Genomic DNA, 16,634 nt, shown 5'->3' with positions numbered 1-16,634 from the left:
TAGCAGGACTTTTTGGGAACATGGTTTTGGATGTTGGCATCCTAGCTCCTCAAGTTAAATACCTGAGGTTTGAAAGTTAGTTGAAAAGTCTCTCCAAAAGAGTAGGCTATAAGCCAAGCAAGGTGGACAGATGAAGTATTAACTGCTGCTGCAAGTATCATTTTAATCTGTATGTGACACACATACAGAAAGTTCTTCTTACATGGTGGGACCAGAAGATGGATAGATGGGTTTCAAAATCATTGTTATTATTATTATCAACAGCAGCAGCAGCAACAACTCACCATGTAAAAGGTACTTGGATTTCTAATCCATTGCATCCCCAACACCAACACATATACCCTGAGAGAGTTAGAATAGCGTTCTCCTATAGTTTCATTTAAGAATAAGATACAAAATCCAACATCTTGATGCTGGATGTTGCTGCTGAGGTTTCTGATTTGTAAGTCTGATATTCAGTTGTCCTGGTTTCGGCTGGGATAGAGTTAATTTTCTTCCTAGATGGTATAGTGTGTTTCGGATTTAGTGTGAGAACAATGTTGATAACACACTGATGTTTTAGTTGTTGCTAAGTAGCGCTTATCGTAAGTTAAGGACTTTTCAGTTTCCCATGCTCTGCCAGCAAGCAGGTGTGCAAGAAGCTGGGAGGGAGCATAGCCAGGGCAGCTGACCTGAACTAGCCAAAGGGATATTCCGTACCATAGAATGTCATGCTCAGTATATAAACTGGGAGGAGTTGTCCGGGAGGGGCAGATCGCTGCTCAGGCATCGGTCAGCAGCTGGTGAGCAACTGCATTGTGCATCACTGGTTTTTTTCTTGGGTTTTCTTTTTTTTTTTTCTTTTTTTTTTTTGTTATATTCCTTTTCATTACAATATTATTACTATTATATTTTTATTATTATTATTGTTAGTATTTTATTTTACTTTAGTTATTAAACTGTTCTTATCTCAACCCATGAGTTTTACTTTTTTTCAATTCTCCTCCCCAACCCACTGGGAGGGAGGAGGAGTGAGCGAGCTGCTGCGTGGTGCTTAGTTGCTGGCTGGGGTTAAACCACGACATCAGTATAGACATTATATACCACACTATTTGGGGTATACTCTAGAAAACAAATAGCTAAGCTAAATCTAGGACACATGTACGGAAGCATATGAGCTCAATGCAAAGATCTTCCTTCACCACTGAGTGATACATCCCTCTTCTGTCATTACCAAAAACTACAGTCACTACTGCTGCATTAGTCAGTCAACCTCTGCCTTTTTTCATGCAAATGACTGAGACAGCACAGAAAAAGGACACAATATGAGGCTAAACCAGGTCCCTATAAGGACTCTATTATTCTTCAGTTGTTCTTCTCTATACTGAATCTCTGAACCATCACAATGTTTTCATTTATTTAGAGTTTCCAGAAAAGAAAAAAAAACAACTCAGGAAAAAAGCCAATAACCCATCTTACTAACAAAGCAGTAACACTTTACTGGCCCTCCTTTCCTAAGTAATTTGATTTTTACATCCATTAAGAACTTATCTTCAATGGAAGCATGATGAAGTAAATAGTCACTATGTGTCTTGCTGAACACCCTGAACATTTCTGCAGCTCCTACACTCCATTAGATCAATATTTAGTCTACAAGAAAGAGCATACATGAAAAATAGCTTACACAGAGCAGGCAAAAGTCATGTGGAGCGTGACAATGCACAGCCTAGAATTGTTTAGATATTAAATATTTTTTCAGCATGCTTTTTTGTGTTTTCTTTTTAATATGTAACTTACAGCAAAATTATCCCCCCTCAAATAAGAAAACAGTATTAATATTTGGATCAAGTGAGATTTAACTATAAATTCCTCTGCATTCCAGAATCCAATTATCCCCTCAGCTAAAAGGATGGTATAAGGGGTGGAGTGGGGGTGGGAAACCACCTATGTAATACGATTTCTAAATTTTACCTTATATACTGAGGGCAGTCAGATTTCTTAGCATCTAAGAGAATATGATTCACAGCTCAATGTCCAGCTTGCAAGTTTTTTTAAAATCTGCAAGTATTTTCAGAAGAATGCTTTCAATGCACTCTGATTTTCATAGAGTTTAAGGCCACAATATGAAAGTAATTAGAAGTGTAAGTCTTCCAGTGACACCAGTAATATTTTTCAGCTTTCTATTTTTAGGATTTCTTGGCAAGGTTTCCTCTCTAATCCTGGCTCCCAATTTCTATGTAATGGCCCAAACTGCCAACAGGATTTCAGAGGAGGAATGCCTTGTGGCAATTTTTTCCTGACTTATTACAGGAAGGGCAAAATGTGATTCTCCCCCCACCGTTAGCCAAAAACAGAGGTTCAAAGAATTTTCAAGAATCCAGCAGCCAGCAGTCCATTCATCTGTGTCAAATCCCTGTGAATTGATGCTTATTCAAGTTGGGATCCCAGCGTCATACCACAAACTCCCAACTGAAATCTTTCTTCTCAGTAAACAGAGACTGAAAATGCACTTTTCATATTTGCCCTGTGTCAGTGTTTGACAGGTATAAGCCAGGTTTTAGTTTGCAGTCACATCCGAGATACAAAAGTGTTGAAGGCAATAATTCAATTAAGTTGATCTTTAGCTTTAAAAAGTTATGGTGATAATTGATCAAAACACTGAAGATAGCACTGAAATGCAACTGCGGTAGTATTAACAAGGATTCTTGCTATTTATTTATTCCTCGCTTTTATTTTTTGTGACAAAGTATAATACATACATTTCTTAATGAAAATTTCTACATTATGTGGAAGCAACAGAGAGAATATGAATATTTAAAGGACATTATTAAATCTACCGTGTATTTCATAACAGCTACCACTTGAAAGTATTTTGTGCACAATTGTAGCAAGGTTAATCATTCTTATCCTGTTTTCTCATTCTCAACATGTTTCAGTAAAAAGTTAAGATTATATTTTTAAATCTTGTGAGCCAGTCGTTTGCAGCTAACTTTATCTGAGTTGGAATTAAAAGGAGTTTAAAATAATTTAAACTGAAAATACTGTTCTCTGCTGAGTTCCATGTAATTAATTTTTCCATCTAATGCCCTCCAATATTGCTGAAACCACTTCAGGTTTGCTAAGTTTTTGAATGACATTCCAATGCTGTTACACTGACAACTTCAATAGAGCTGCAAAACCCAAGAAGCAGCAAGCATTGCTGGAGTCTCAGTCAGAGCTGCCTACGGCTCAGCGTCCGCCCTTCTAGAAGAGCCTCTGCCTCTCAAGATGGGGGCCATCCACAATGAAACCAAGCACTTGGTTCTGGTCAATTAATTCTACATTTTAATGAATATTTAGCATCAATGGCCTTTCAAGATGGATTGCAAGGGAGAAATGAGATGAATAAGGAAAACATCTTTTTGCTTTCAAAACAGTATTTTTCCATTTCTCCTTTTATGGATGTTCAGTGCATTCACTGATCCCAGCTGATACATTAAAAACATGCTCCTTCTTCTGTGGGGAAAACAGCAAAATGTCATGGTTTGGTGACACAGAGGCTACCCCATCACTCTTTTTGAGGGTTCTGTCAGTGTTCCTTTTGTCTAGACCCTCACATCTTCAGAGTCTTCATGCTACATGTGTAAATGCATTCCTAAATAGGAATTCTTTCGAAATGAGGGCTGAGGAAAGAAAAGCCATCCCCATACTGTTCTGACATGGCTCCACAGCGAAGAACACTACAGCTTTTGCCTTCAGATCACTGGTTTTAAAACACTGCAACCCACAAACCCTAAAATCCTGCAAGTTTTGTTCAGTTTGAGCCAACAGATTCTCTTCTTTTCCCAGGCGGCGACACACTTGATGCAACTAAAACTACCAAGAAGTCAATGGGAAATAAGTTAGGACTGACTCAGGGAAAAGTTATGGCTCAAACATCTCCTAAGCAGTTAACAGAAGACACGCTTTTGTGTCAGAGTAATGGCAAACCTCAGCTTCCTCCTACTCAGGCAAGTTACAACCACAGCGACCTCAGGGCAACAGATCAGCCACCAGACTTCCCTCTGTATGACTTCAGCCCTCCTCAAGTTAGCACTGCCACTGGTGCCATGGTGCTGGAAGAGCTGAGTGAAGTGCTATACTCACAATCATTATTTTCATGTGAATATAGTTCTTCTGACAGTGCCCATCAAAAACACACATGTACAAAGGAGAAGTTTCCCCTGCTCAAGCACAAAGGCAAGAAAAAACTGTTCCAAATACCTTAAAGACAGGCTAAAAATACAACCCTTTGTTTAACTGCCCACCAAAATTACAGCTGTATGAAATCCAGGTCAAAATCCCCAGGTTGAACTCACTCATCTTCTGTATCATCTTTCTTTCTCTCTCGCACATGCGTGCATGCACACACACCCCCACATCTAGGTCCTGGTGCCACTGTGCACATGCTTAAATTAAGCCCTTGGACCACTGCACTCAAGACCACAACGTGACCAGCCCGTCGCTGAAGCACCATACTGAATACATGCACTGAAAACCCATTAACTGACATTGCAATAAATCTACAGAGAGCCTTCATAAATCGTATGGGGAGCCTTCAAGGACAAAGACCCAAATGGTTTTAATTTCCCTCTAAGTGATAGCCATAGTTAATACCAGATTTGGCAGGAAGCAGGCATTCCATGCCCGTTGGGCTTACACGGACATGAAAAAGAGTTTATGTTTGACATTTGCTTTAAAAACATAATGAAAACCTTTTGCTCTTTCAAGTCCCAAACTTGCATTAGTTTCTGAGAGTCTATTACTTTAAAAAAGGATTTGTTGGCTCTGATTGCTTGGATAACTGACAAAAAAGCATTAGGAGTAGGCTCTTCTTTAGTGTTCTGTAGCTGGATGACAGAGAACAGGGAGCAACAGAAACAAGATGCTGAACAGCACATTCACTCTCTGTCCCCCTTACAACTGTTTTTGATAAATAAGAAGTGGCTTATGACATCAAGCTCTGAGTCATCACTGGCAGCTCTCCATCAATTAACAGAAAGGAAAGAAAATGTAGTATTTCCACATATCGCCCCAGTTCTCTCCACGTGTTTTCTCCCTGAGTGTCCCATACAGCCGTCTGCCTGGTGTCCTGGTGGCACAGCCAAACAGTATGGCAAGTACTGGTAACAGTGAAGATCCAAAAGCAACAGCTCATTTTCCATCAGCTGTGCTCCACATTCCTGCCAGACATGTAATGAAGGGATAACACCTCCACAGTGTTAGATGCATTTGGGGTAGGTCAGAGCTGGGAAGGTTTGTGGATGACAGTCTTCTCGGGGCAGAAGGTACAAAAGGGCCAAGGCCAGCTAGTTGCAAGAACCAGAAGCAGCAGTTTAACAGAGCTCTTGCAAGTCCTACAGTCAAAACATAACCAACCTGGTCCTTCCATCCTGAAATCTATATGGGAACTAAAAAGATACGTCACAGCTCCTGAAAAAAATGGCTGACCACACCATGTATGGTAAGGCAACATATATAAAGGCGTAATTCAACTGTTAAAAATAATGACCTAAGGAAAGGAACAGCTCTGTGGTGTGCCCTAGATCCATCATGATCATGACTTATTGCTTTATGTTGCATTACTTAAAATTAATAAACCACCAGTTTAGCCATGTGGTCAAATACATTCTGGGGTTCACAGGTAACCTGAGATATGAATAACAACCAGTGTAGGCATGTGAATACAGTCACACATGTACTCTCACATGTACACATGCAGATTATGTGCTGCATTTTGTAAAAATATGTATTAATTTTTTTTAAAACCTAAACTCTTGCTACAGAAACTGCTCATATTCATACCCAGGGAGTAAAGGTGCAATTAGGATTATCATTACAACTTAAGCATCCAAGAAGTGACAGAGAAGTCCTAGCTTTGGTGACTTTGAAGGGGATCTGGGACATCAGTAACTTTTCTTGAAGCCCACAGGGTCCAAAAGGGTTTTAGAAAACAGTAACTCACCTCAAGGTGACTCTTACATTATCAGCTCTCCTTATATTACCAGCTGGCTGAGGTTGGAAGCCAGAAAAGACTGGGATGGAATAGGGGTTGGCTCTTCCTCAGAGAGGGAGTAACTTCCATGACCAGCTGGACCAGGGCCAGCACAAAGATCTACAAACCAAGTAGAGCGGCATGACAAATCTGTGGATTAACAGCAGCATTGTCAGGGAGCAAGGCATGCTCAAAGCTGGTCATCACATGGGATTTGGGAATGAACTCTGTTTTCAAAAGCCAATTCCGAAATACCAGACTGAACCACCTCCTGACCATCATGATTTGAAGTGGTGATCCTTGACATAGCGAGCTCTTGAGGTTTGTAAGAGTCCTTACAAGAAAATGTACTGGATGGCTGATAATAAGTAGGAATCTCAAAGATTTTGAGATAAACTTCACTTTACCCTATCACCCTAAAGACATCTTCCTTTAGTTTTATGAGTGTGTGTTATAAAACGAAACAGGCCAGGAATGAATGAGAGTACCTATTCACTTCAGTTAGCTCTGTCTTCATTCAATTTTTTCTCCCCAGATCTGGAGCAGCTCTGATAAACAATAGTGGCAGTTGACTCTCTAAAACATTTCACATCCATGTTATTTGTGATAGCTGAAACAGCTATTTATGTGCTTAATCCAAAAAGGAAGATCCACAAGGCAGTGGTATTTGGCTTTAATTGCAAAGACCTTAAAAGAATAAAACAAATAGCCAGGAACCCATGATTGTAGAAAGCAGTATTGACTGATGGTTAAAGCACAGATAAACTGAAGTAAGAAGATCTGTTACAGGCTGTGCTACCAAGTTTTTTTGGTTAAGTGTCTTTTCACCATTCCATTTATTTCATTACAGCCAAGATGAAAAAGTGCTGTGTTGTGACAGAGACAATGGAAAATCTGCAAAATTGGAATCAAAATGATAACTTTAAAATTCCCATACTTCTTACAAGTGACATCTGAGGTTGTCATTTACTTCATTTGAAAAAGAACCTCTAGGACTTTACATACAAGTTTTATTTTGGATATGCTACTAATTTTGAAGGTAGTGGTATTCTCAATGATCATCCGAACAGATTTCAAACAGAACTTTTAAGTAAAGTAATTGTTTCAGACATAAAGCATAAAGGTCTACATGTACATTTCAGGTGATTCTCATACTTATTCTTGCTATCCTTCTATGGTGATAAAATTTGCACTGTGCCTTCTAGGTCAAACTTCCTTTCCCATTTGATCTTACAACTGGCAGGTCATTGAATAAGAAAACAGGATTTCATAAACACACCCCATAGTAATTCTCCAAGAAAAATGAGCTACCAGTTCAGCAGAATAATAATTTCTGACTCAGAAACTGGTGAAATAGTAGGGCAGAGACTGCATAGAATGCTAGACAACAAATGCAAGAAATCCGGGGCTATTTTAATGCTTTTTTCTAAGGACAAAAACGTTATTCAAGTCCTAAATGGGTGAGCTGCCAAACAGCATCTCGTAATGCCTTCAGTTGTCACGAAGTGGAGTCAAACTCCTCTCCCCACCATCTTGCAAGGAACTACAGAGGCCACAAACTAACACAAAAATGATCTCAGCCCCTCACACACACTGAGAAACACCTAGCATACACGCAGCACTGGGCACATGCTTACTTTTTACATTCCCACTGTGTTTACTTGCGTTAGCATGGCAAAATCGCGTCCAGATGGAAAATCTATTCCTGCTTATTTTGGCTCTTATGTATTAAAAACAGAGCAGGCTGGAAGGAGAAAAGAAACAAAAAGTTAGTGCACTGCCGTCTTCTCTTCATCTGTTTTTAAGAGAAGGCCACTTCACATTTGGGGTTTTTTTGGCCACGTGGAGGGGAAAAGTTTTTCCCAGAAGTGATCAATTATAGAAAGTGGCAGGTCACATAAAATGAATTCACAACATGAAGGTAGCTGCCACATCCAGCTGCTGGGACTCAGTCTTGTCATGTACTATGTACCATAGCCTCTTTTCTAATGGTCAAACCTAGATAGTGGGAATTCACATAAATAAAGCAGGAGTACAGCATATGAGCTTACAGAGTTTCTTGCGAGCTGTTAGCTGGCTTCTAACTTAAATCTCCTTTTCCTCCCTTGGTCCCTCCCACATATGCCTCCCCAACCCAGTCCATACATAAGAAGGTTAACATGAAGAATATTGTTAACGACCACCCATGCTAAAGATGAAAAAGCCCCCTGAAATCTAAGTTTAACTTTCTGCAGGTTATTTGTATTTTAACTGCCAGGGCACTATATCCTGTATAAATTATTTCCTGGGTAAGAGGTATCTTCACTTGCCTGGAGTTTTTGAACAGTCATTATCAGCTTTGTATGAGACTGATTCAGAATTCTTAAGCTTTATTTATGTGTTTTGTGTTGCACCAGTAGTCTCTTATAATGCCGTAAGAGATCCACAAAGAGCTGGGTTCGGCACTGGAAGTTTTGTTGCTGTAAGAGCCATAGAATCAGACCCCAATTCAGCAACTGCAGATATTTAAACCAGGGCCTATATTATACATAAATAACTAAGCATGTTAAAGTATGAAGTATCAGGATAAAACAAGTGAAAATCTATACCAGGACAGATCATAGATACAGTTTCACACCCAAGCATCATGTGATCTATGTACCCACATTAGGGGAAAAAGGGGGACAGTTGGCAAGAAAGCTGTTTTTGTAAGGGTATCTGAGAGGAAGCAACAAAGCAAAAGGAAATATCAAGTAGTTATCTCTTTGGAGGAAAACCTAAGAGGGCATAATGATAAGTGTTGTTATGTTTGGGGAAGAGGGGGAAATTTATCATGACCAGCACCATACACAGGTCACTAGGGGATTAACATTCCTAAAATTTAATTCAGAAAAATATCTTAAGTTATCTTTAAAATTCATTTTCAATTTCTAGAGGTGTCAAGATCACATGCGCCTGTTAAGTGTTTTATTGTATAGGAACAGGCTTAAGAAATTGCTTAATGTTCAAGTGCTTTGTTGAATGAAGAACCCTGCTGCTGGAGCTAAGTACACATTCAACCATGGCAGACTCCTGATGATTCCTCAACCTCTTACATGAGTAGAGCAGAGTGGAGGAGGAAGGGAAATGCTGCTAACGTTTTACTTTTTCATGAGAGAGACCAGGACTGCTCAGGCACCAGTGCTACTCAAGCATTTATTAAAATCAGCAGGAGCTCTCTCTGCTGTTGGAGGGCCATGGGATCTGCATCAGCCCCGAGGTCCAGCTGGAATGAAGAAGAAATAGGAAAAGGAGCATGACTCTCATTCCACATTTCATAAAAGAACTCACATGTTTTGAATAACAATTATGATAATCTAATCATTGGTTTGGATGATTAAACAATGTGTATCAGTGATGGAATTGTGATCTGAACCGTCTGTGCAAAGAAACAGCTTTATGAAATGGTGGGGTGACTGAAACCGTTTAACCTCCTTGCTTTTAACCAGCTAGATTTGAAGCAGATTGTACCTACTTATATTCAACACATTCATTCCTCCCTCACTGTTCTCCAAGACTTTTATTCTATCAGTTTTCTGGATAACCAAAGACTGTCTAAGATCCAGGAAACTTCCCTATTTAGATTAAAAAAACCCAGAACCAACAACAAATTTTCTTTTAGAATAATACAATTTAACATTCATAGTCTGTGGGAAGAAACAATTCTGAAATTATAAAGCAACAGCAATGCTCAAAGTAACCCACAAAATCTAAAAAAAGTTTGTTTTCTATTGTAAGTTTCATGGGAAAGTTGTTCATCTTACAGGATGTCACTTGAAGGCAGTAACTGAGCCATTTGGGGAACTTTCTCTTTCCTACTATTCACTTAATATTCTTCTGGAAGGAAAAAGTGTTTTAAATCCTTTGCTTATCAGTTCCTCTAAGAAATTATTTCTGTTAAGTTTTGAAGCTGCATTTATTTTTCTAAAAAAATCTTTACTTCCTTCTTGCTGAAAACCACTATAAAACTGGATTAAAATGACTGAAAACTATCCAGCCCATTTTCCACAGGACATATCACAGCTGTCAGACAGAAGGCAGGATACTGAAGCGAAAATGTAATTCTTTCCAGTAACAGCCATGATGTTTCAGTGTACTTCACCTGTCTAAGACCACTTGGAAACCTAACTGATACAGCAGCTAAAATTGCTTGAGGTTTTTTAAAAGCTTTTTCCTTTCCTTGGTCATTAAAAATATGATAAACAACTTGCACTTAAGGAACCAGACATTGTGCTGAAGACATTGAAAAGAACTCCAGTTGCATACGGTTACGTAGCCTGTATTAGGCTAGCTTCTGCTTTCCCCAAGATTCTCACGTACTAAATAGCGTTAGCAACAGGGACATCATTACATGAATTAACCTGACTGGTTAAATAATAATAATGGAGTGGGAACAAGATACATAGTCTATGGGATTTCCCATCTACATACGATAATAAAAATGATGTCACTTTCCTCCAGAACGTATTCGTTAGACAAAAGAACACATTTATTAACAAAAGAGTGATTGGCCCACAGGGTTCACCAGCTTTTTGAATAGGACTTGACTAATAATGCCCCCACTGGCTGGGTCTTCTACAGGCGTCATCACCTTGGCCTGCAATCTGCACAGAGGACCTAGCACTGGAAAAAAAAAAAATTATTCTTCAGGATTCTTGTTGGTTTATTCTGACTTTTCTGTTGCATAACACAATACAAGGAAATGATGCTAAAGACTTCTGAGCTTGTGGGCATTTTGGGCCAATGCTGCTATTTGCTTAGTATTCAATCCAAAAACCCTTTAAAATCTTTCTTCCTGGAAGAACTACTTTTCTTTCTATTCTTTCCATCTGTACAAATAAGTCATCAGTAGCAGAAGCCAGAATATTCCCGCAGGGAGATTATGGACTGTGTAATATTGGTGACTACTCTCTGATGTAGAGTAGCATCTTCACATTTGCACACTTTCACCCAGAGTCAGAGATACTAAGATATAATATGGAAGCCTACTGTACAGAGAAGACAGTACCGAGATCCATTTGGACTGTCCTTTTTCCTCGCTTTGCACAAGTGAGAACTCATTACTTAAAAAGTACTATGCTTCACTGGAAAAGTGTTAAACTGAGGATCAGGAAACCTGAAGTCTTTTATGTATTTGCTGAGCAACTCTGAAAAAGTTACTTTATTTACTTTACTTTGCACTTCAGTTTTCACTATTGCTTTTTTGCTTGCTGATATAAGAGAGCAGGACTGACATACCTTTTTTCTTTTTCAAGAGAATATCAGCAATGCAAAACACAGGTGTGTTTTATCATAAACTGTTATGAGCTGTAAAAACACCAGTCCTTGAACTGAAATTATCAGAAACTATATGCAAACAAGTTCCTATCTCCCACACTCAACTTCCAAGGAAAAAAAAAAAAACCATCCCAAGAATTGCTCCTCTAAGAAGTCTGACCTCACTAAAGATTGTTCAGGGAGTCTGACCTCCCTTACAATATTATACACAAAGAAAAAGAAATGGTTTAAAGACATGGTTAAAAAGTAAAGGTTAAGACAATGAGTTTTCAGGTAACATTGGGATCTGCTCAGGAAGGATTGCGTACAGAAACTGAGCCAGGGCTGGTGCTTGCATTCAGTCCTGACTCCAGTCCAGACTGAACGAGGAATTCAATAGTCACTGTCACAGCAGTCCCTCACAGAAAGCTGATAAACCACCCGAGGATGAGGCATAACCAAAAAACATAACTGCAAACCTGTGGCATTAGTGCCAATTTTAAGTTAGCTTAATTCCATTGATTCCAAGAGTAAAATACTTGTCTAGTGTAATCATACTGAAAAAGTCTGCCCCTCCCCTTGAAAATACAAAACAAACAAACCCCCTCACTCTTTAAAACACCTTCCTAGAGTCACATTTATGCTATTTTCCCCTCAACTTTGTGTTAAGACCTTTTGGCATATTCTGAGGCAGAATGTCTAATATTACAATTATGTCAACCACCCAGTGGTAGAAATTCAGATGGCCTATTGTATAATTATACATCTTCCTGCTGGAAGAGAAAGATCAATAGAAATTCAACAATATAGAAAGCTCATATTTTAAGCTGTTGCTTGTTGCCTCCTTTTTCATGTTCCAGATGTAAAATAAAGCCATTGATGTTAACACATCCTGCCCACATGTTTTCTGTTCCATAATAGCAGCATAAATTGGAGGCTATGCCAGCTTTGCAGATTACTCCATCATTTGAACTCATTTTATAACCAATATTTTGAGAATTACTGGCCCAGCTTCCCCTATCACTCATACTAATTTAAAACTGATGAAATGCAATTGGTTTCAGAGAAGAAACTCTTGATTTATACTAATATATAATAAGAGAAGAATGCAGACTATCCATTTCATGGAACTTGGTATAAAGGTGGTGAAGCTCTGCTTAGCCCCAGCAGTCCCTGCTATATCCCTGCGGACTGGTGCTAGGGAAACTACCAGATTTCTTTGTCTTGTTACTTGATGTTACCCTCTCCTTGTCCTTTTAAGTGTCACTGAAAGAGGAGTTTAACATCATTTAGCTTGTTCTCTTGCTCCTGGGTTCAATGCTCAGGTTCACTTGACCCTTTCAGGATATCTTAACAAGGAAAGGAAGAATCAAGAACAAACTTGGAAGTAAAATCTAGCTTAAAAGGAGTTACTCCTAAGCAATATTAATAGCATTAATTAGCTGGAGAGCCCTCTGAGCAGCAGACTCTCAATTAGCAGCCCCAGGCAGCCACAAAGAAAAGCAGGAACCAAAGTGTGGTGGGGCAAAATTGTCATGGTGAACAGGTACCACAGCAGCGTGACAGTTTCTGAGCAATAGGGTTACCCATCCCTAACTAAGTCCTAGTAATATAAGTGCTGGCATGAAAAAGAGAACAAGGCATGGCTTTTGCTCCCAAAGTCATATAGTACGGAACATTTTCTTAATGTGTTTCAAGAGCATCCAGCAAAATTGGGGTCCTGGTGCCAACTGAGTCACTGCGCAATGACCAATTAGTAATCTTCCCTCTAGTAAAGCATGCTCCATTAAGATTTGAAAATCAGGCTCACAGTGCTGGAGCTAAGAGTTACTAGAAAATTGATATTTATCAATCCCTGGGAAAAAAAAGTTTGTTACAATAATTTCTCTTTCCATTGTAACATTATGATTTTCAGGTTTAATATTGTGCCTAAGGTCACAGGCTAATGTTTCTTTGGCAAGAGATCACTGGAGATCATTGTATATGCTTTCAAATGGAATAAAGTTCCTTTTTCTAATTCTGAGAGAAGGCAAAAAATTCAGCCCTTTAAATGAGTCACTTGTCTACAACTGAACGCTGGCCATCTTATACCTCAGAGGAAAGCAATTCTGGCAGGAAAACACACACTCAGATATTTCCTTGGCAGCTTTTTATAATAAAATGGTTATTTGAAGCTGCTTGGTTTGAAATGTTAGACACAAGAGTGATGGAGATGGTTTCACAGATAGAGTGCACATGAGATGGTCAAAGGGAGCTTGAAACCAGTAAAGATTATTTAGTGCATATATGCACAGTTTACCACTTGTGTGGTATATTATTCATGAATTTCTGGGAAACTAATCCTAAAAGGTTTCAACAGAAATGGTATGTTTTCAGAAGGGATTTGAAATGAAAGAAGTTGCTCACTTAAGCATGCAAGAGGAGAGGGAGACTGCTATAGCGTGCTGAACCCGAGTCAGCAAAAACATTTAAACATATGCTTAAAATTAATTTAACTCCGTTGTTGAATCAAGCTTTCATAGGTAACCCAGAAGGAAGTGCATGAAACTTCAAAGGTCCAGAGGTTTGCTTGCCATCCAGAACTAGAGATGCTTGAATGAGCCTCTGGAATGAGTTGTGTGGCACTGAGACTCTCGGCTAATGCTCTAGAGAGGTTTCTGGTACTTCCTATTTGCAGTTGCGCCGAGAGGCTGCTATTTTGGCAGTTTCTCTGTTTTTGTCCACAGTCATAAAGTCAAAGGGAATCCATCACCGAGATCAAATGGGTTTAAAACCAGAATTATTTTAAATTGATCAAACTTTCATACCCGCGAAAAGTTGGTATGTGTACTTCAGGATTATCAACCCATCCTCATTTTTGGACATTTATTTTCCGTAACTGCCCCCCAAAAAAGCGATTTAGGTGCATATTCAAAGGTAACAGGGAATATTTACACGAACGCATACTCTGGCATGTGCCAGCTGCGGCCGGTGTCACAGGCGAGCAGCACACTGCTGACCAAGCTCCGCGGGCTCAGCACCCGCGACCGAGCCGGCACCGCGGGAGAACCGCGCCGCCGCGTACACGCACCGGGAGCCGAGCGGAGCGCTGGGCTGCGCCGCGGTCGGCCCGGGCGCCGGGAAGCCCCCGGCAGGAGTTACGGAGGGCGCCGAGACGCCGCCCCGCACACCCGCGCCTTTGCCTTCCTCCCCGCCGCCGAGAGAGGCGGGCGCTGCCGCTGCCACGCACACCCCGCGCCGCCCCGGCCCCCGCCGCCGGCGCCCCGCCGCCGGGCCCGGCGGGGCGAGGCGAGGAGATGCTCCCGGCGCCGGGCGCAGGCGCCTCCCCGCGGCCCGCCCTTCGGCGGCGGCGGCGCCGAGCCCGGCGGGGGTGGCGGCGGCCGAGGCCGCGGCCCCGGCAGCGCCGAAACCCGCCCCGGCGCCCCCTCCGCGCCGGGGCTGGGGAGCACATCCCGCGTACCTGAATCATCGTCTCGCCCTCTTCTTGCGCCGAGCGGCGACGGGGCAGGGGACGCGGCTCCCTTCCGCGGCACGCCAGGCTCGCCCGGCCGCCCATGGGGCACTCCCGGCCGCTCCTCGCCTCCCGCGCGGCCCCGGGGCTCTGCCCTCTGCCCGCTCCTCACCCGCCGCCGGCAGTCATGAGCCCCCCGCCCCTGCACGGCCGGTGCTGGGCTTCCCCAGCCGGTCTGAGCTCCCTCGGCTGTCACCCGCTCGGCCGCTCTCCGAGCTCCTTCCCTCTCCGCTTCCCCTTTTGTTACCGGGCTCCCGAGCTGACCACACCGTGCCCCCTCCGGGGCCAGGACGACAAATCAGAGAGCCGGTGCCGACAGCTCTGTCTCCAGCTGGGGAAACTTAGCCTTCCCTATCCTGGTGGGAGGGTTTTTGGATCACGGAGTGGTATGGATACAATAACAACGAAACTAATAACTCGCAAAACGGTCTGCTTCGGAGGGTGCGCTGCTTTTGTTGCAGAAGAAAAGCGAGCTTTCCAGCAATCTGTCACTAAAGCAAGCTGATAGTACCCAAGTAACTTGAGAGAGAAAAATGGGTATTTAAAGTTGACACCAGGAATGACTTTGAAAACAGTTTCAGAAGGGGAGAACCTACAGGAAATTCCTGCTTCTTTGTGTAATCTGCCTGCCTGCGTACATTAATTAATTCCCCTTAGTTTTTAACAGAACTTACTTTCCTCGCCCGCAAAAGGGTGCGTACTGCTAAGGGGCAGGAAGGATAACCATGTGATGGAAGCACGGCACTGTAAGCTTACAGACAGGGGCTCTGTTTCCCTCTTTGCCAAAGACGTTTGCTATCCCGTGTAATTTAAGTTTGCAGAAATGTGCTGTAATTTTGTATGGTTTAGCTCTTAGATCTCCAGCTTCAGGAAGGGCACAGCTGCTTTACCCACAGTGCTGAGACTCTAGCTCCCACCAGGACCTAAGGGCATAACACTATATAACTCTTGCTGCTATAATTAAGGGATTGTGGGCAAAAACTTTCAGCTGTCTTCTCTTTGGGTTTCCAGGTTTCCTCCTCTGCAAAAAAGGACGCAGTATCAATCAGTGCTTCCCTGACTCTGACGCGTCCTGAGATGTTCAAGACACATTTACTTGACTGTCATGCTGTAAAAGATGTCTGTAACTGAACAGCAGAGAGAGTTCATTACCTATTTCCAAACGTTTGAATTTCAGTGTTGTAGCAGAGGCATCTTCAAATAGATTTGGAGGAACTGGGTTGATCAGTTTTGTTCTTCAGGGAACAGAAAAGATGAGAAATCATTTCTGAACATTTGTGTTGTGATAACATCTGGCATGTTATCATTTAGGTCAAAACAATATGTCTTTTATACAGCTAAAAAGAAAAATTAATAAAATGGTTTTTAACACTATGATTTGTACCATTTGGATGTTCTAATTGAGTACTTGCCCCCCATTATGCCAGGCACTCGACTTCAACTGACTTAAGCCATTTTACTTCATAAAATGAGTTGATCTTGTGCATGAAGGAGTTCAGGTATACACTGAGTAGCCTACATGGGGTCATTTCTGGTCTGTCAGCTTATTTTCACTGCATAAATCTTCATGTGTTTCTCTCCCCGCCCTCCATTGCCTGAACTCTGTGTTCAAAGAGTCTGAATGCACAAATGAGTTATTTCTGCAGGATGACTAATAGATTAAGGGAGAAAGGGTCATTGTCCAGGAAGAGCTATTCTTAGATAACTTGAAGGTCTGATATTGTCATGTAAGCTTTTCCTTGGAAGTCACAAATCATGACTAATGAGCTGTATTTGAAATATCCCAAACTGACTGGAGTCATAATGTGGGAGTGTGTATGTGAAGGTGACTTTTATGAGCTAGTCAAAAGCAACCTC

The 16,634-nt window shown here is 41.4% G+C and overlaps 1 protein-coding gene across 3 annotated transcripts in view; it reads right to left on the bottom strand.

Annotated features, from left to right (window-relative positions):
- The window catches only part of TNS3 (tensin 3), a 237,686-nt gene extending 222,826 nt beyond the window's left edge, over window positions 1–14,860 (bottom strand). For all 3 annotated transcript variants that reach the window (XM_050892614.1, XM_050892617.1, XM_050892615.1), the window contains exon 1: window positions 14,727–14,860. In XM_050892614.1, the coding sequence (XP_050748571.1) occupies window positions 14,727–14,822 (96 nt within the window). In that variant the 5' untranslated portion in view covers window positions 14,823–14,860. The remainder of the gene's footprint in view (window positions 1–14,726) is intronic.
- Window positions 14,861–16,634: the final 1,774 nt, after the last annotated feature.

Source organism: Gymnogyps californianus, chromosome 2 (assembly GCF_018139145.2).
Source record: "Gymnogyps californianus isolate 813 chromosome 2, ASM1813914v2, whole genome shotgun sequence".
Classification (NCBI taxonomy): domain Eukaryota; kingdom Metazoa; phylum Chordata; class Aves; order Accipitriformes; family Cathartidae; genus Gymnogyps; species Gymnogyps californianus.
The sequence above is the reverse complement of the archived record's forward strand: the minus strand, read 5'-3'. Positions and strand labels throughout refer to the sequence as shown.